At 34.4% G+C, this 21,091-nt stretch overlaps 2 protein-coding genes across 8 annotated transcripts; one reads left to right on the plus strand and one right to left on the minus strand.

Moving 5' to 3' along the window:
- Positions 1-2,437: 2,437 nt before the first annotated feature.
- LOC127240866 (uncharacterized) lies at positions 2,438-17,399 on the minus strand. 7 transcript variants are annotated; one of them, XR_007836402.1, is made up of 10 exons: positions 17,201-17,399; positions 15,208-16,183; positions 13,376-13,570; positions 10,156-10,891; positions 7,731-10,065; positions 7,324-7,504; positions 6,317-6,398; positions 3,990-4,413; positions 3,812-3,895; positions 2,438-2,934 (listed from the first exon to the last, which is right to left on the minus strand). XR_007836402.1 is itself a non-coding variant. In XM_051259714.1 (6 exons), exons 2-6 carry the CDS (start codon positions 16,100-16,102, stop codon positions 7,475-7,477), a joined length of 4,191 nt encoding a protein of 1,396 aa, XP_051115671.1. In that variant the 5' UTR covers positions 16,103-16,183; positions 17,201-17,399; the 3' UTR covers positions 7,214-7,474. The 7 variants fall into 7 exon arrangements, 1 of the variants encoding a protein (XP_051115671.1); XR_007836398.1 differs by having other exon boundaries at positions 2,441-2,934; positions 3,973-4,413; XR_007836400.1 differs by lacking the exon at positions 2,438-2,934 and adding an exon at positions 5,958-6,116 and having other exon boundaries at positions 3,509-3,895; positions 3,973-4,413.
- Positions 17,400-18,746: 1,347 nt separating this feature from the next.
- LOC127241091 (pentatricopeptide repeat-containing protein PNM1, mitochondrial) lies at positions 18,747-20,725 on the plus strand. The gene has a single exon (XM_051259979.1). It carries the CDS (start codon positions 18,822-18,824, stop codon positions 20,454-20,456), a length of 1,635 nt encoding a protein of 544 aa, XP_051115936.1. The 5' UTR covers positions 18,747-18,821; the 3' UTR covers positions 20,457-20,725.
- The last annotated feature ends 366 nt before the right edge of the window (positions 20,726-21,091 follow it).

Genomic DNA, 21,091 nt, shown 5'->3' on the forward strand with positions numbered 1-21,091 from the left:
TTTTTTTTATAATATACTATAATGTTCAAATTCATTATTTAAACCAAATACTAACACACACAAAGTGTGCGTTTGTTTGGGGGTTTGGATTTTTATTTGGGATTTGAATAATAAAAATTTTGAATTTGAATAGTTGTATGATGTGATATAAATAGGCGTTGATGTAATATTTTGAACGTAATATAATATAAAAAATAAAAAATAGGTGTTTGAATTGATGTTTTTGGGAGAAAAAAATTGGATGAATAGTGGATTTAAAATCCAATCCCCAAACAAACACACCCAAAGTAAACATATATATTTAAATAAAAAAAAGAATGATTTTAAAGCATGAATGTATTCACCACTTACACTTATTATTAAAAATAAAATAATATAACCCCGACGCCTCAGGTCACCTGCCATACATGGTTCACCTATTGTGATTTTTCTGTTGGGCCTGGTTTACAAAGTATTAGGTTCGTCCGGGAGTTTACCCAGTGCGCACTTTCGGGTAGCGACTGCGGGTTTCCACGTCATAAAAAAATAAAAAATAATCTAAAAGCAGAAATTGCATTAGTTAAAGTGGAAATGGTGGTGAAGAGTAGAAGCAAGAAATAGTCCATAGTCCAAAGCACGACTTGTTAGTTAGTCAATAATTATTTGGACATCTCATTGTCATACAAAGCCCCACTTTGAAAAACCATTTATTGCTATGAATTACGGTCTCCGTCCCATGTAATTTCAGTGTGTTATTTTATATATGGAAATTTAAATAAAATATAATTAGTAAATAATTTAAAAATATATTAATAAAAATAATTATAAATTAAAATAAATAACTAAATAGTTTAATTAAGATTAAAAAAATTATAAACTATAAAATTTAAAATGAGATTAAAATGTATAATTATATTTTCAAAAGATGTAAGGACAAGTTATCGTGGCACGACAAATTATGTGGAACAGAAGGGAGTATTTATTTAATTACTCAAGACTTTAATTTCATTTTTAAAAAAAATTATCAAGACTGTATTATACTTTCTCTGTCCGCCTCGGAGGGTCGCATTTATCCACTGTACTTAACATTAAAATTATCCTTATATTTGTATAATGTTTTTTACAAATATCATTATATTAATATTATAAGACACTAATATAGAAGTATTTTTGTAATTTTTCTTAATTTTGTACTATGTTTTGATATAATAATTAATATTTAAATATAACATATGAGACTTTTAAAGCTGGAAAGAGATAGTATTATTTTACCATTTATTTTTTTAAAAAGAAATTTGTAATGCATGATTTTCACGTTTCCAAGGTAATATACATTATTCCTAATGCACACATAAATTATGAATCATACAGTTCTGTTTTGTTTTTTCTTTTCTTGATTTTTAATTTTTTTACTAAAAAATATTGTATTTTATTTTCGATTGTTTCTAATAATACTTACTTCATCTAAAAAATGAAATTAAAAAGAACAAAATATGCAAAAATAACGTACCACATATCTAACACCAATTTTCATTCCGAATATAAAAAAGTAGAAATTAATTTACACAATATTTTAAAATACTTTTAAAAAAATAAATCAAAATAGACTATTATAATTTTTTATAAAATTAATTTATATTGATTATATATATAAATATACTATTATTTATAGAATAACATTCATATTAAATGTAATTTATTGAATTATAGGGTTGTTTAGTTTTAATTTGAGATTAAATTTTTTATCTTAATTTTAATTTAATTAGTATTTTCACATGATATTTTATGTAAAAAAATTATTAAAAAAAAATGAATTGAATATTAATATTATTTTTTCTTGAAAAAAACGTCATAGTTTTTAAACTATTCAACTCGAAAACATAAAGGTATTTACTTGCAAAAGTCAGCATTTGATTTTGATACATATAAATATTTCAATAATAGTTTATACTCTTTCCGTCCCATATAACTTGTCCTAAATATGATTATCCATTTTAATCACATTTTAAGTTTTAACTTTCATAATTTTTTTAATCTTAATTAAACTATTTACTTATTTTAATATTAATCTATAATTACTTTTACTAAATAACAATTATTTCACTAATACATTTCTTATATTGTTGTCCTTTCTGTCCGTTCTATATTCCATGTTATTTTCATTTTTTGAAAAATAATTACACACTTTAATCTTATTTTAAACTTTTTAATTTATTTTTTTTTTAATTTTAATTAAATTAATTAATTATTTTAATTTATAATTATTGAGACGGAAGGAGTAGTAAACTAGTACTCTACTGAGTATTTCTTTTCACAAAATATTTAAAACATTAATGTGATAGCATTCTTCTTCAAAACCAAGGATTTTTTTTTTTTTTTTTTTTTTTTTTTTTTTTTTTTTAACCCAAAAATCCAGTTATTCATCCAATTTCAAATAAAAATATACTCCCTTCGTCCAGCTAAAAAGTATACATATTTCTATTTTGGGACGTCCAATTACAAAGTAAACATTTCATTAAATACCTTACTTTTTTTCACAAATACCCCTACTTTATATCACATCATTACTTTTACACCAAAAGGCAAGGGCAAAAATGTCATTACACTACTTTTAACTACCCACTATAATTAAAATACTATTATTTCTTAAACACCGCGCCAAAAATAATTGTATACTTTTTTTTGTGGACGGAGGGAGTATTTGTTTCTCTCAACATAATATCTAAATATTATCAAACATAAATGCATATAATACACAAATGTATTATCATCTATCTAATAGTACCATTTGACGTGCTCAAGTTAAATGGCAAATTCATCACTTACAACAATAACATATCCTTCAGAAAATGCAGTCCACTGTTCTTCTTCTTTGCACCTTTACGAACCATTCTTCTGCTTGGGTTGCTCCCTCTTCAAGATCCAGGGTAGTTGCATTTCACCGCTTTTCGATTACTTCAACAACCATTTGAGCAACAACTAAGACCGATAGTGTGATGTGGCCTCATAATCGTAAAATTATGAGTTCAAACTTTTAGCGCCTCTAGATCTTGTCTACCACACATGATTCGTCTAATATGACTTATCTTATCAGACCTAGTTTTCAAACTATAGTAATTTATCTTGTCGAATCTAGTTTGCAAACTATTAAGTTCGGCCGAAGATTTACCTAGAGTGTACTCGTGAATGCCAAATTAATATTATATACCAACATTACATGGTAATACTACTCAAATCAAAATAAAATAAAATAAAATAAAAATTCAATTTCAAATCAAAACAGAACAAACCCTGCATATTTCTCCAACTACATATATATGTATATTTCTGAATTTTGATACTATTCATTTTGATATGTCCTATAACAATATCAATTTTTTTTTCTGATATTTGTACTATCTACCTAACAATAAAAATACCTTTAAAATTTATCATATATTACACAAATACCATTATCTTTATATCATATTATACTTATTTTTATCATTTTCTCGTACTTACATATCAATATCATATTAATATTAAAAAATTGAAGTGCAAAAAGTAACCGGATACTTTAAGGAACGGAGGGAGTATATTTTTATATCACAAAACATCACAGTACGATTTCCAAAATTTTTCAAAACTACAAAATCTATATCTAAATGTCATTTAAGAGAGCTTTACCAGGAAGCATGAAAGAACTACCCTATAGAAGTAATGCTCGAACCTACTTTATATACATGATTGAAGAACCGTTCAACTCAGCACAACTGATTAAGAAATGTTACGGAACTTTGCCTTATCACCTAATATAGGATCTCACAAAACAGAAATTATTAGATGATCTTACCTACAGGCTTCCTAACATTTGTAGTCATCACATGAAACTCTTCCATCTTGGCTCCGACATCACTTGATGAGAAATAAGCCAAACCTATGAAAAGAAGACAATGGCTTTAGAGTGGAACTTAATCATATATATACACATAATCATTAAGATATTACACGTACTTGAGAGGAACTCATACTCTCCAAAAAGTCTCGAATGACCAGATGCAACAATTTCCCACCAATGAGCTCTCTTGATGTTACAGCTTCTACTCAATGTATCATGTCAGCCAAACTATTCTGCTATCCCACCAGGACTTGAGCATACTGATGAACTTGTTTGAGCATGGTATTGGTACCTTGTACCATGGGGTTGATATGTGTAGTAATTACCAAGTCTTACTGAAATGCTATATAGGAGCACCGGAGAAGAGTGTCTAAAAAGCTTTTCTCAGTTACGAGAAGATAGAGCAAAGCCTTGAACTTCTCCAATAGTACGAATGGCTATCTGTGGAGCATGGAAAAGCAGGACATATCGAAGAGACATTTACTTTTATCCAGCCAGATAAAAGTGTATGAAGTCCATCCAGTGTCCAGCAGACGGCAAATAAATCTTGTGATGCACTGCTTATCACAAAGGTAAAAAAAATGAAGTAAATAAAATTGTAAGCCGCACTAGTTAAATAAACTTACTGAAAAGAAATTACATAGTCCTGGAAATATGAATCCTGAAGACAATCTAGTAACGAACATGCATATATTTGTGATACTGCTGATGAATCAAATCAATTTATGAAGTCTTGAACTCAATTAAATCAAATTTATTAAAGGATGCAGAGGGATAGCATATTATTGTGAGATGATCACTATCTAAAAATTTTATAAAGCACATTATATATATGCTACAGATGAAATTGATTTCATTGTGTAATAAATTAATTTCTATCTTCTATTTAATATGGGGATAACAAATATGCATATATTAGTGATACTACTGATGAATCAAATCAATTCACGGATAAATCTTGAACTCAAACAAATCAAATTTATTAAGGCTACAGAGCATAATAATTAATCTCAGATAGTGGAGAACACCACCCAACCCAAAAAACACTGTATAACAGGATAGCATATTGCAAGATGATCGCTATCTAAATATTTTATAAAGCACAACATATATATATATATATATATGCTACAGAGCACAATAATTAACCTCAGATAGTGGAGAACAACACCCAACCCAACAAAGATGGTATAACAGGATCGCATATTGCAAGATGATCGCTATCTAAAAATTTTATAAAGAATTGCAATCATTAGTGTCCGAGAAATACTTTGAATCAACTACATAATCAACTCAAATAAAACACTACAAAAAGACTTAGATTGAACAAAAGGTACAATCATCGGTAGTTCACATATGATTTTGCATAATACTCTAGCTACTTGAGCAGATAGATAATCAAATTTAGCATAGCAGTGGAGAGCAGGCAATGACCATTTCAAGTTGGAGGGCAAAATAAGAGAAGAAAGACAAAAGGCTGCAGAGATTCATATAAGGTTTTATGGAACAAAAAATAAGAAGAAACTGAATGAAGACAGAGAGCGTTGTTTAAGCTGCAGGAAGATGAAAAAACGAGCACAGTTAAGAATGACTGAGAGACATTTGTTTAGGCTGTTGGAAAATGAGTAGAGAGAAGAAAAACAAAAATAACAGAAGAATACAGAAGCAATCACACAAAAGGATGGTTAAATAATTTTAATTTATAGAATAAAACTACCACTTAACCTCTAGACAAGGTAAAAGTTGGAGCAGGAATTGGGAGATGCTTCAGTGCACAGGGGGAACATCGGACTCATAAATAAAAAAACCAACATAGTATTATATGATTTGGTTAAATAACCGGATAAAATATTCCAATACAATGCAGCAAGCATAATAAATTCCATAGAATATCATAATCGTGGAAGTATGTACTCCCTCCGTCCCACCTCACTTACCATTTAGGATTATCCCACCTAAATAGCTCATTTCCATTTATAGTCTATGTGGTCCCTACCAAATTATCAATTTACCTTTACTCTTACCTCTATTTACCACAATACCATCACACACTATACAAAAAGCCAAGGGTATTATAAACATTAAATAAGAAAACAGATACCTTACAATAGTGGCTCGCTACAGATGCATATACAAAAGCAACATATTTCCCAACGCTTGTACATTTGAACAGTATGGGTCAATTCAACCTTTTCTCATGCAACTTAATAGAGGATGGTGAAAATATTCCTTTCCCGAAAAGGAACATTTTGTAGCTGTCCTCTATTAAGAGGATTAATACAGTAATGCACCATAAAGGCTCTCATGTCGTTATTAAAAAAAAAAAAGGTGTACTCAATACAAGGTGCTTACTCATACTTCAAACTAAAAATTTCAAACCGCAAAAGTCAGCAACACTAAGGAAAAAATAAATAAAGGCATTTTAAGAAAAATGGTTAAATTCAAATGTCAAGAGCATACCTCTGAGAGCTCAAACTAACAAGTTTTGATTTTCTTCTCCCGACTTTAACAAGTGTTAGCCACGTGTCATCTCCGGAAGTAACTGTCAATATAAAACATAAATGCTCAAATAAAATAAAGCAAATAACAAGCATAGATCAATATCCATATTAACTGATTTCAAAAAGATATGCACAATCCCAAAGCACTCAAATTACAAACGGTCAATAGTCATTTAATGAGACAATTTTCAAACAATTGTTTCCTGTTTTGCATATGGAGAGCAACACGCAATAGATTACATGTCCCAAAACACGAATCTAATTGATGATGCATGCATAGCATCTGGTCGTATATATTCAGTCATAAGCCCAAAAATTCAGAGTATTGGATAAGATGGACCGGTAAAGACGTTTAATCTTGGTGGGGAAAATAAATAAAAAATAAAAGTTAACATGCCAAATACAAAACAACCCCGATATGCAGACTCCCACCAAGGTGCCAACACAGGCAGTATTCCAATAAAAGATAAAAACTGAGAAAAAAAAAAGACAGCTATTTATTAAAAAACACAATAAAAGAGAATCCAGATTGGGAAAGAAAATTGTCAAAAACTTATAATCCTAGCCATAAAGATTTGGCATTTACAAGCCTTAAAATAAAAAAAAAAAAAAAGAGAAAAAAGAAAACAAAACGGCGAGATGCCAATTTATCATTTCTACATTCAAATGATGAGTAGTGAGTCTTGGTGAAAGGCACAAAAACCTTAAAACTTATGAGTTATGGCTTTTATAAAGATTTGGCATTTCTCATGTTTTTTTCTTGGCATTAAAATAACTAAACTGAACAATTAAACACAATTTATGCACTGGTATAGAACAGGGGGCAGTGGAAGTGAAATGTAATTAGTTGATAATATATCATCCAAACAAGCGAAGCAAAACTTAATATATCCAAAAAGAAAAGTGATACATATGAGGTTAACTGAAAACAAATGGGACCTAGCTCAACAGGAAAGCATTACGTACAAGTTTTGCAACTCCCTCTACTTTGCTAAATTTACATAGATGTATCACCAGTGCAAAGCTTCTCGGTAGGCATCACTCAAAGACAAAACACTTGGAAACTTAAGAGCATCAAAGTCAAGGCTGACAGCAGATCCGTCACCTAAATTGGGTTTCACACCTTGACATACTTATCAACATACCCCTGCATTCAGAGTATTAAGTGAATTATATCGCATGAAGAGCAAAGAATTCAAGTGATTAGGATTAAAAATAATAATAATAAAATAAAATAAGCAAAACATTACATGCATAGATACACTGATATTTTATGCAGCAATATTTCTAGAAAAGTGTTCAATTATATTCTATGTAACTGCAAACAGATAGATGGGCCCAAATATCAAAATTTAATTATTAATATGCATTACCATAACTAGCTTGGTTAACTTTCCCCGTGAAGAATCAATGTAGTGATTTATTCTTGTCTGGGATCTAGGTATGCGGTGACTCTTCATTGCTCCCGAAACTTTATCAACAGTTTTTTTGACAATGGTTTTAAATGCTTCCTTGCTCATATTACCCTGGCGCCATGATGGCTTTAGCACCTCTTTCACAAAAGCAGCAATGGAAATCTTAAACAGTTTCATAGATTTCTCATGGCTCTTTTTCTTTTTACCAGATTTCTTAACCTGATCCATCTCAATTTCTCCAGCATTCATATCAGGTGCCTCATTCGGATAACAAGGACTTCCACTCAACACTGCACCTACCCCAGCATCAGCTGTCTCACCAAACTCTTCATTTTCAACAGAATCACTAAGAGAGACAGCTAATCCTTTTTCCTGATTGATGGCCTCAGTGTTTAACATCCTTCCAGATCCACCAAGTTTAAGCACATCATCAGAATCGCCAACAATTTCGCGATTTAGTTGATCAACTCTAGTAAAGGAATTTGAAGCTGGGTCGATGCTATCAAAGAGAGGATCATACTGATTGCCACCAAGCCTTGGTATTACATTTACAGCTGGCAACCCACAATTTGATGACACCATATTGGTGCTTCCAATCTTGTGCCCATCACCAGAAGCTGAAGCCAACACAAATGAGGCGCCATATCCAACATGTTTGTTTAAATCATTTTCCTGGGTCAAAGCATTAGAACCAAGTTTAAAGCCCAGTGGTTGACTGAAAGTGGGCGCATATGGACTGAAATTGTTTGAAGTTCGGGATCCAACAATCTCATGCACATAACTAGGTAGAGTGTTCTGAGGAAAGCCTGGGGTTACATTTGATAAGGAAGAACTTGTGTTCCCAGTTTCAGTCAACTGTGCAGTGATAGTAGTACCAACAGAATATTGTGGACCATGAGAAACCTGCTGGATGTAAGGTCGACTACCGTCTGACAGAGGATTTCCAACACCAGAACCCTGCATTCCCCTCAGCAGAGACTGAATTGGCAAGGAAAAATGTGATTGAGCCTCAGAAAATGATCGAGAATGATTCCGCTCCTGAACTTCATACCCTGTCAAGCATTCTTCTCCTCTTACATGAGAAGCACCCAAACGACTACTTAGAGCTGACTCAAAAATATTGCTGATATGTGGCCTCTGACCAGGCTCCCCCATTGTAGAGTACAACTGAAACTGACCAGTCAAAGATCGGTTAGGATATTCAATTGGCAGACTTTCCTTGTAGGCATTAGAAGATAAACCCTCATGTGAAGGCAGCAGCAAGTGTTGCATATGCTGTGAAGGTAGAGTGTATTCTTGAGCATTTAAATTAGTAGATATACGACTCTGAGATGGAGGTGGTGGTAGAACAAATGAGCTTGACAAAGAGTTTGAGAGTCCAGGAAAAGGCATATTCTGGTAACTCACAGGGGCTTGATAAGGTGAATAATTTGCTGGAGCTGAATGATACTGGGATACTGAGGGCATCTTGTTATAATCTTGCATTGCTGACTGAGTGAAAGGCAGAGTCACCACCTGAGAGACTGAAGGTAAAGGAAGGCCTGACTGGGATAGATGAGTAGCACCTGAAGGGAGCAGCTCCTCCAAAGGCCGAGAAGGAACCTCTTGAGAGAAATAGGGCTTTGAAACAGGATTTCCAAGTGAACTCACAGCAGGAGGGGCCTCCTTTACATCGAGCTGATCAGCAGGAACACTGGCTGGTGCGGTTAATGGTGCTTCCATGACAGGAGTATTAGAGAATAAAGCATCGGTACTTCGTTGGTCTGGCTGATTAATGATTTGATGGATCTTATCAGGTCCCTCAGGTTCTGGAGTCAAAGAATCTTCTTTCCTTGAGGTTACATTATGAGCAGAATTGCGTGAAAGGTTGCTGCCTAAAACATCAGAAGCTAGAAGGGAAGAATCTTTTTCATCTTTTTCAAGTGTGTGGGTAGAAGAATCAACTGGCAGATCATCTGAATCATTTACTTCTTTCAGATCAAATGTTTCTAGAGGAAGTCTGGTACCCATATGTTTTTCTCTTTCAGGGATAGCATTACTCTCTTCACGATAGTCAGGATTCCGTAATTCATGTGGCTTATCCCGATACTGTTTTCCTCTACTGTATCTCTTTTTCTCACTCTTCTCAGGATCATGGTGTGAATAACGGCAAGTAGTTCCACGGTAACATTTGCCTCGGAGAAAGGCAAAGCATACAGGAGGCTGACCCCGTTCCTGTCTCGGTTTATCACCTGTGGACTCAATGCCACGCTGCACAATAGGAGACCTACTCCTACTTCTCATTGGAGACCAACTGAAAGAAGTAAATAATGTCAGATCTCACCATCCAAAATTAAACAGGAACAGAATACCACGAAATATTAAACAGATGTCTGATCCAAACCTGCGAGATCGACCACGCCTCTCTTTCCTCCACGGACTTCTTCTCCTCCGCCGGCCACGAGGAGATGGACTTCTACTTTGACTTCTACTCCTTTTTCTAGCTCTTCTTCCTTGCTTCCGTGCATAACGTGGTGAATCACTTGTGTCACTGTCACTAACACCTTCTCTAATCAACCTACCAAACTCATCTACATTCAATTTAGTAACATCACTCTTGATATCTGACGGGCACATTTTGGCATCCTCACAACCAATATCAGTGTCATAATGTCTTGAAGAATCTTTATGTTGATCACACTCAAATTCTTGGCGTCTACTACTTCTGCCAGAAATTTCCTTGACTTCCCGTGTCCCTATAGATATGCTATCTGCTTCCATCATGCTTGGTGATTCATTCACAGAATTCACAAGTATATTTTTACTGGCCTCTGAGACACTCTGCCTGTGGAGCTCTGAACCAAATTTACACACCTTCCCAGTATCAAGATTCGTATGTCCATCCTTGTTGGATTGAGAACTACCATCACCAGGAACATTTGCACCCTCATTTTCAGAACTATCATCAGAAGCATAGTCCTGTAAAAGACTGAATGGATCGGTGCCTTCATTTACCGGACCAGAAAGATTACTATTACCAATTGCTTCAGTAACTATAGGTACAGATGGTGTGTTGAAATTTTCATGTTGGAAAGATAAGTCATCCAGGCGCTGTTCAGCTTGTTCATTTCTTTCCTTTCCTGATTCATCAGCCATAAGACATGCCAGAGTACCAAGTGTGTCAAAAGTCAAAACTTAATAAAATTTAATGAATTAAACAAAGGTGCATAAGGAAACAACTACTCATGAGGTGACTAGTTACAATATAGATAAGAGTGAGCAGCTAATGCATCAGTATACCAACTAGAAAATAATAGTACATAGTAACTAGTAAGCATTAAGACAATGATTGTTAGCATGCTGACGCATTTAAGTCCAATAAATCAATTTCTAGTATACAACAAGTTTACAGGACCTTCAAAATCCAGTAAGAAACTTTTCTCCTGCACAAAAACCTATGCCTCCCTCTTCTTTCAAATGGTCAAACATTAGCACAGCAATACTTGGAAATCCTAAGATATCACATACTTGAATGTAGTTGACTCAAAGATAACTAAACCTTAACTAATGCTTTGAACTTTGATTAAACTGATATGAGTATTTTAATTACATGCATTACATACTCCATGACTTTATTTAATGATTTTTTATCCTGATACTTAAAATGCCTTCTAAACAGAAGTTGCAAAATTATACGTTCATAGTCACCTTACCAGAAGCAGTAGCTCATAAATTATTTCAGCCAGCTTAAGCAAATACCATCCGTGTTTCATTCAATAAGGGGAAATAAACTTGTATATAACCATTACAGATTCCATGACTTTTTTTAATGATTTTTACCCGAAGCTTAAAATATCTTCTACACAAATTATACACTCATAATCATCTTACCAGAAGCAGTAGCTCATAAATTATTTCAACCAGTTTAAGCAAACACCATCCAAGTTTCTTTCAGTAAGAGAAATAAACTTGTAATTGCAACCATTACAGACTCCATGACTTTATTTAATGATTTTTATCCTGACGCTAAAATATCTTCTAAACAAAAGTTGCAAAATTATACATTCATAACCATCTTACAAGAAGCAGCAACTCATAAAGCATTTTAACCAGTGTAAGAAAACACCATCCAAATTTCATTCAATAAAGGGAAATAAACTTGTAGGTCATTGCATAAATAATTAAAATTTTAAAAGTTCAGTATATAGAAGAATGCAGAAATTTCACAGCTCTGGCTATCTCACTGGAGGGATTAAACACCCATCACTTCCTATGAATATAAACAGTAGCACTAAGTTCATCAACATATTAAAATGTTACTTAGACACCTATGAACCGCTTGGTTGGAGGATTTGGGAAATATAGAAGGGAATAAACCTTTGTGCTTGGACTAAGCCTATTGGAATGAACTTTTCAAACTCAAAAAAAAAAAAAAAAATATGGGACTTTCTTTCAAAGTGGATAGAGAGGGATTAAAATGATTTCAATTTCCAATACCTGTATGTAAATTAAGATTCCAACCTGTGAACTACGCAGCACTCTAAATTTATATCACAAAATTCTCTTCTATTATTATAAAAATAAAAGATTCAAAGTTCTCCAATGCCAGTCCAAGTTTTAATATCATGATTGGCTTAATACAACAAGTATATGGCATAATAATTAGCAGTTATAGCATGATGTTCCACATGAATGTCCACTAACTCTAAGAATTGTTACTTATAACATTATGAAGTTGTCAGTACCAGGGAAAATAATCAGTTCTGTTTTCTATAAATAATATATAAGACTTCAAAAGGCTTAATGTTCCCCAGACTTCTAGATAATCAGAGGTCACTTTTCTATATTCACCATAGTTCCTGTAAATTTAATTTACCTCAACCCTGCCTTCCCTCCCCCCGCTATCAATAAATTATCATGATACTGGGGACTCCAATGGGCTAATGCATGGATTGTCCCCACTTGCTTGCTGCATGGGTTGCTGTGTTAATGCAAAGAAAAACAGGTCAAGAAAGCTTTTCAATAAAATTGTCTATGTTGCCATCCTGTGCATTGGTTTTAATTACACTTCTATGTTGTCGTTGTGGTTGTACCTTTTGCAACATGAAATTAGGTTCTACACTTAAATAATTTTTGAAAATTTGTCAAATCTATCAAATATGTAACAGTAGCTACACCTCAACTAAAAAAACCAGGTGTTTGTTATCGTGATTCCAAACCTGTTTCCGCACTATTCACATATTCTTTCCCCTAAAAAAATATCACAATCAACAACCTACTTTCGTTCAAACATCAAATCGAACACCATTTATCATTCAAAATTTTCCTATTCTGAAAATAACCCAAAACACCAAAATACTTCTATACACAACTAAAAAAACCCCAGGATAGTCACGGTTAGAACTTCAGACAACCCTATATCTAGAACAGTCATCCCTAAACAACTGAATTTTTTACTCATTAGCAGAACTCATAGAAGCAGGCCTTCCAATAGACAGTGAGAAAATGTGGCAGACGCGCAGCAGTGCAAGTTTCATGACAATTTAAAGAAAGACCTTGTATAAAAAATTAATATCACCAATCAACATCTAGCTTCCAGGCTACATTGAATTATTGTTTTATACCTCCATTTGGATCCTGGGATCCTTCAGGCAAAGCAGAACCATCAAGAGCAACTTCAGGAAGCAATTGTGTTCCAACATCCAGCACGTCCTGCAGGTGCTCCTTCCCGTGATGATCTTGAGATGTTGAAATGCGCTCATCATTTGAGTTATTCAATAACGAATCATTCCTCTCCACATCAGGGAGAGTAATATCATCTGGAGGCACCAAACAATAGAATTAGCAAAAATTCCATTTATGCTCTTTACATAATACCTAGATCTATAAGCACAATGTTTAAACAGAATTATCAAGATCTCTGCAAAAATCTGATGACTCGTACAGCAGGAAGCTGTATGCTCTCCATATGAAGTGGGATAATCCCCGATCATATGAAGGAAACATATGTATATTCTCATATAATAAAACCACATATAAAAGAAAAGGTGTTGTGAAGGTAAATTACATTTTCCATGTTTATCCTTTAGGCTGATCTGAATTTTAAATACAAGAAAGATGACTTTTGTAAGGAATGATGCTACCAGGAACTTTCACATAGATTCAAAAGCATTTCGTACTGGAAATTGTTTTACAATTGCAATTGCTAAGAAATAAACTAAAGAGTTTTTCCCACATTGTTATATGACTCTCAAAGACTCAAAGGGTGTGTTCTTTTATCCAACTTCAACAAATTTCTACTATTCATACATTTTTTCCCTCCCAAAAACATCAAATCAAACAACTATTTTTTATTTTCTATGTTATATTAAAATTCAATTTTACATTCAAAACATCATATTAATAGTTCAATACGTATGTATATCACATCATACAACTACTCCAATTTAAAAAATTTACTATTCAAATCCTAGGTCAAAATCCAAATCCCCAAACAAATACACCCACAACATCTGGTTGACCATATTTGCCTTACCAGCATGTTCCACCAGAGAAAAAATTAAAAACGGCAGTAATTTCATGGCTAACAAAATTAGATATGCAGCTTTTGAATTTGAATACAAAAAAAAATAGGTAGATCAGACCAAGAAATGATGTTAAGCCAGTCAAGCATTAAAAAATAAAATTAATATTATTATTATAAAAAAAATAAAATAAAAATATCTCCTACGCAGATGAAACATCATATCCAAATTCACGCAGAAATATAAGTATAAAATCAAGAACATACATTTGGCTTGACAATAAACCCACTTGAAGAATCATAGATTAAGCATTTATCCCTGGGGTCAGCTATATGGTTCACATGCCTCCATTGTATACACTTACAGAACATACTAAAAGGTAACAAAATAAACCATTATATAAGATAAAGCACAACAATATGATATAATGATTTCATGTCCACTACTACATCAGAAAGATAACAGGTCCAAAAATATCAGTAGGTTGAAGAAACATAAAATTTTCAGGGTAAAAGTTATAAATCAAACATAATATAAAACACAAATATATGAAACCTAGCCAACCAAAATGCAGAACAAAGTGAAAAGCTTATCCAGTCTAAACATAGCTCCTAATTCCCAAGAAAATCAATAGCTCCTCAGAATTGAGGAAATTGTAGTAAGGTGAGTGCACAACAGCATAAGTAGATATGGTTAGCTAAAAGAAAAAGAATAAAAAGGCATAACCATTATTTAGAGAGAGAGAGGAAAAGTACTTGTTCCCGTTCATATTCTAATAAACTTTACTGCACTAGAATGATTTCTTATTCCAAAATCTCAAGCAATGCTGTTTAAAGAAAATGAAGCATTTGACCAACACAAAGTAAAAATATAATAAACCTCTTCCACATTGTGTATAAAAAGCAGGTATCTGACAGAACTCTAAGACTAACCTTCCATGTCCATATCAGAGTCACCAGGTGAATGAGTGGCAATAGCATCCTCAAACTCTACCTTAGGGTCAATTTTTTCAGTATGCGGAAGTACGTCTTCAGCTTGATGCAAGCTTCCATCTTTCACAGACTTTCCGGGAGATGTGTGTTCCGATATAGAATCATTTCCATCTTGTATCCTCCCCTGGCTTCCTTCATTATTTGACAAAATATCTGATGGGGGTGAAGATGGAGGAAGTGGTGGAACTATAGGTGGGGAAGAAGAAGGCAGAGGTGGAGGAGGTGGTGGTGGTGGAAGGGGAAGTGTCCCCATTGATTGTGGAAAGGAATGTTGTCTCACTGGAGGGACAGGGGGACCATAAGGATCAGGTCTTAAAAACCCAGGAATGCTCGGTGGCTGTGGGGGCGGTGGACCATGAAATGAGGGTTGAAAAGAACGGCCTCTCTCCATAGTATGCTCTTGCGAAGATGCCAGTGGATAAGCACTTGGAGCAGGAAGAGGTGCCGCAGGAGGAAATTGATGAGCATTTTGATTCCACGGCTGACGTTGTTGCTCGGAAGCAGGATAGGGACAAGACATTTGGGCGCCTGCATTGCCCTGAGGAGGTTGAGGATAAGTTACATAGGATTGGTTAGAACTCATTCCACTTGTTACAGCTGGGACCGGTGGGCCCTGTTGAGGAACACTGGGTACAGTATTCGGATATGCCACAATGCCGGGTCTAAAATGAAAATAAGGATGCCCTTGTGGAATGGCATGTGGTGGGGGAGGAAGTGGACCGTGATGAGGGACAGGCGGAGGACGAGGTACGGCAACAGGGTGGTGCTGAAATGCAGGCTGTGGAGCATAAGGAGCCTGCCCAGCTTGAGTTGTGTAATTCCCTTGACCATGCATCTTAAAACCAAGCTAAAATAATAATCGACAGAACTAGGCTCACAGCATCCTCCACAAGTTTCCCCACTGTTAAATTATCCTCTGCAACAAAAAAGACGTAAAAGGTCAAATGATTCGTGCTGACAGAAAATAGAAGCAATACATAATAGAAGTAGCCCGTGTTTTCAATACAGTTGCTAATAGCAAATTCAAACTATGACCATAGCAACAGCAAAGGTTCAATCTTGAGCAGAGAGTCATGTAAATATTAAAGATCAAACCCTAATTTTTTTTTGCAAAACAAACAGCCTTCCAGCATCTTAGCAAGCATTTTGATTATTCCCACAACAAAAATGCACCCTAATAGACATTAAAAAAGAAGTAAATCCATTTAAAATAAATCTAAAACCACACAACTCTTCTCCATTAAATAAATAAATTCAAGCTCATATTCATCCACGCGGGCGCGCGCTGTCCGCCACGATCGGGGCGACGGCGTTCCGCGGGCATGTCGACTGCCCGGGCTTCGGCCGCCGCCTCAATCCGCGCTGGTCCGCGCCCCGAGCCGATAGGCGGACCGGCTCTCGCCGTTCCGCATCCGGCCGGGGCGCATCGCCGGCCCCCATCCGCTTCCCTCCCGACAATTTCAAGCACTCTTTGACTCTCTTTTCAAAGTCCTTTTCATCTTTCCCTCGCGGTACTTGTTCGCTATCGGTCTCTCGCCCGTATTTAGCCTTGGACGGAATTTACCGCCCGAAAATTCAAAGAAATGATTGGATAATTGGGTTCTATAAACCCTTCTCGGAAGAAACCACAGCGAAAAATGCCATTGCCAAAAAGTGACAAGGTAGCATTTCCATTTATTCATTAAAACTGACGTTCCTTTTGAAGCCAAGATGAATCTTCTTTGATACCTAATATAATGCATCAGAAACAAACTCCCAACAACTAACACCTCCAACAAAACATTAACATCTCGCACAAACTCATAAAACACAAATCGGCAGGCTCGCTTTTATCCCTTTCAAGCCTTCGTAGCACCACTCCCTCCCAAAGGACACAATATTTGCAAATAAATCAAACAACAAACCGAGAGTTCATAAATTAAATTGAAAATACATGAAGATGTAGTCGGCTAAACAAACTGCAATCCAGACGCGAAAATGTAGTGGCCGGAAACGACGCGATGGGGCGTCCGCAAGGCAGACGAGGAAGAGTAATCGGTGAGAGAAACCCTAACGCAGGAAGGAAGCTGATAGGTGTACGCCGTTCCACAAGTGATTCTGATTCGATGAGAAAGGAAGAAAGTTTGCCAGATTTTTTTATTATTATTAGTATTATTTTCTTAATGGGTTAATTATATTTATGTATTTATATATATATATATAGTGCTTTAGTATTTTAAAAATATATAAATATTCAATGTAATATTTAAAATTAAATACTAATTCTTTATATAATATAATATAAGAATAGTAAATATAATTATTATTTTTATTTGAGGCATAAAAAATATACTACTAATATTTAATATTTTATTTCTATATATTTTTATTTATATATATTTACATTTTTATTTTTTTTTACTATGTAAATTTTATCATTTTTATGGATGTATTTGTTTAGAATTTATTTGTATAGTGTTTTGATTTGTATTATATTTTCAATGTAAGATATATGGAATTGCATCCGATAATATAAAAAAAAAATATTAATATTTTATATTGATAATTGACTTTTGTAATAAAATAATTATATATATTAAGAATAGCATTGAAAAAAATTTGACAAACAAATTAGGAGTGTTTTTGTTTGATGTATATTTTTATACAAAGTATAAAATATAATCTTGATTTTTTTTTTTTTTTGTAAAAATATATATATACTGTAACTCATGTCAATAAAATATTATTTAAATGAACAAAGTTATTTTACTTTGGGACGTGTATATTTGGATTTGAATTTTAAATTACAATTTAAATAATTAAAATATTTGAATTAAAATAATGGTATGATTATAATTCTTTAAACACGCACCCTTAAGCGATTCTTCCAATGTGATACTATTATTTATATTCATACGATATATATATATATAATATTCATTTGCTCATAAGAAAAATTAAAAAAATTAACAATTAATATTTTTGAACATTAAAAATCTATTTTGAATATATATTTAATCAAATACTATATACTCCCTCTATCTAGAACTATAGTTTTAGGTTGTGCACGGAATTGGTAAAAAGTATGAATAAAAGATTTTTTTTTTTAATGTAAAAAATAGTGACAAATGTGTAATAAAAATAAAAATAAAACTATTCTTTTGAGGTGGAAAAAAAAGACATAGAGAATATCATAATATAAGATTTGTTCATTTAGGCTTCAGTGAAACAATTTTCTATAAATATTATTAAAAAACAATAATATATATATATTAATCCAATATATAATAGATAATTTTATCTATAAAAAAAATAATAATTTAATATAAAATATTATTTAAAAAAATATATGAGAAATTGTAATTGCTCTAAACTAAAATGTAACATTGTTTTTTTTTAAAAAAAAAAGCAAAAAAAAAACAAAAACAAACACAAACACGATATCTGTTTTTTCGACCAATAAAAAATTAATAGTAGTATTTTCGTTAAACCTCTTCTAGAAGGTAAAACCTCTCCATTCTTCCCTTCCTCCGCCGATCGGCACACCACACAGACAACAACACACTCTGCTGAAAATGCCAAAGCCAACAATCCCTCTTTCATCTTTGCACCTGCGCAAATTCCACCTCTTCCGTTGCTTCTCCGCGCTCCCCAATTCGCACGCCCGCCATTTCCTCACCCTTCAGCCGCTTCCGCTGCCGCCGCCGGGGCCGCGATTCCAGCCTCCAAAAATTTTCCCCCACTCCAGCTCCTTTCAATTTCAGCGCTTTTTTATTAGGGATTTTTCTTCCGAGGCCGATGGCGCTTCCTCGAGTTCTGTCGCTGAAAGCGAGAAGGAGTCAGGGGAAGAATCCATGGCGGAATTGCTTTCCAGCGAGCTTCTGAAAGATCTCGTTGCAGAGCCTCTCCCGTTGCCTAAGAGGCTCGATCTTTCTTTCTCTCACATAACTGTAAGCTCTGATTTAATCCTCGATACGCTTAATATTTCCCCCGATGCGGGGCGTGTAGCTCTTGATTTCCTTAATTGGGTTAAGTCTCGGCCTGGTTTTGAGCCAAGTGATGAAGTTTATTCACATTTTGTCGATTATTTTGGGAGAAGAAAGGATTTCAAGGCTGCTCATGAGGTTATTGTGGATGGAAAAGGAGTAGTAGGGATTAAGTGTCTTGAGGCTTTAGTTGATAGGTTGGTTAGAGCAGGTAGGCCTACACAAGCTGTGTCGTTATTCGATTCGATGGGGAAAGAGTATGGATTTGCAAGGAACATGGATTCACTGAAGCTGATAGTATTGCGTCTTTGCGAATTCGGGTTTGCGAGTTATGCTGAAAAGATGGTCAAGAGTTTGGCTAATGAGTTCTTTCCAGATGAGTATATATGTGATGCATTGATCATGGGGTGGTGTGTTGATGAGAAATTAGACGAGGCGAAGAGATTGGTGGAGGAAATGAGACGGGGAGGGTTTGAGATTGGTACGAATGCGTACAATGCGATTTTAGACTGTGTTTGTAGGTTGTGTCGAAAGAAGGATCCTTTCAGGCTTCAAGGGGAGGCTGAGGATGTTTTGATTGAGATGGAAAGGAATGGCGTGCCGCGGGATGTGGATACGTTTAATGTGCTGATTACCAATTTGTGCAAGATTAGGAAAACTGGGGATGCGATGAATCTGTTTAACAGGATGGGGGAATGGGGTTGTTACCCTGATGAAACTACTTTTGTTGTTCTAATTAAAAGTTTGTATCAGGCTGGACGGATTGGCGAAGGTGATGAAATGATCGATAGAATGAAGTCGGCAGGATATGGGGATGCTTTGGATAAGAAGGCTTATTATGAATTTATGAAGATACTGTGTGGGATCGAAAGAGTAGACCATGCACTGAGTGTTTTTGAAAAGATGAAGGACGATGGCTGTGAACCGGGCATTAAGACGTATGATTTGTTGATGGGAAAGCTGTGCGCTTACAGGCGTTTGAATAAGGCGAATGCACTTTACAAGGAAGCTGAGAGTAGTGGAATACCAGTCGAGCCTAAGTCTTACATGGTCGATCCAAGAATTGTGAAGAAGAAGAAGGAGGCTGCTGCTGCAGCTGCTTTGAAGAAGGAGAAGAAAAGAGAGACATTGCCTGAGAAGATGGCCCGTAAAAGAAGACGCCTTAAGAAGATTAGGTTAAGTTTCGTGAGGAAGCCAAAGCGGACAATGCGCCGTGCTCTTTAATTTATTCAGGGTTTGATTGTATTTCAGTCACATTTAAAGTTTGTGATGGTTAGTCGTTTCAGGTAATTTTTCTATCATCATTTTTCTGATTCAGCTTTATTTTTTTGACACATTTACCTTGTTATTGGACTTAAAAAAAAAAAAAATCTTTTTCTGATTAGTAAGTTGTGTTTGAATTTCAATCCTGTTTCGCCACAATGTTTATGAATGTTCCTATGCTAATATCAGCTATTTTTGGGACATTTCTTGCCCATCTCTACCGAAGTGTTTGCTTATTTTGAACATTCAAAGATATCCGCTTGTCTTTGTATTCATGTTCATGACTTCAGATATGAACCCATGAGATCATTTACGGCATCCATAATGTGAACCCGCACCAATGGAAACCTGCTCTTGAGCGCACTGTATATTGCATACATACTCGATTTCCAACTGATTTGTACTGCTCTGTATAGATTAACTGTTTTTTGTTGAGTTTTTCTCTGGAGGTGAAGGCTGGTTAGTGTGTCCAATATCGGGATGTGGATGCAAATGCTAGGCAATTTTACTTGGTACTCAATTGCTTAATGATTGTTACTATTAGTTTGTGGGCTTGGTTAGGGTGCTGAACTGAATTAATTGGCATTGTGTGACAA

The sequence above is a fragment of the Andrographis paniculata genome, unplaced genomic scaffold (genome assembly GCF_009805555.1).
Source record: "Andrographis paniculata isolate CXL003 unplaced genomic scaffold, ASM980555v1 Contig80END, whole genome shotgun sequence".
Taxonomy (NCBI): Eukaryota; Viridiplantae; Streptophyta; class Magnoliopsida; order Lamiales; family Acanthaceae; genus Andrographis; species Andrographis paniculata.

Coding starts and splice junctions, on each gene's coding strand:
- LOC127240866 (XM_051259714.1), bottom strand. CDS start 16,102: ATGCATGGTCAAGGGAATTACACAACTCAAGCTGGGCAGGCTCCTTAT. Junction 10,066..10,155: donor AGGCGTGGTCGATCTCGCAG/GTTTGGATCAGA, acceptor TACTTCTTTCAG/TTGGTCTCCAATGAGAAGTA. Junction 7,505..7,730: donor AGTTAACCAAGCTAGTTATG/GTAATGCATATT, acceptor CTCTGAATGCAG/GGGTATGTTGATAAGTATGT.
- LOC127241091 (XM_051259979.1), top strand. CDS start 18,822: ATGCCAAAGCCAACAATCCCTCTTTCATCTTTGCACCTGCGCAAATTC.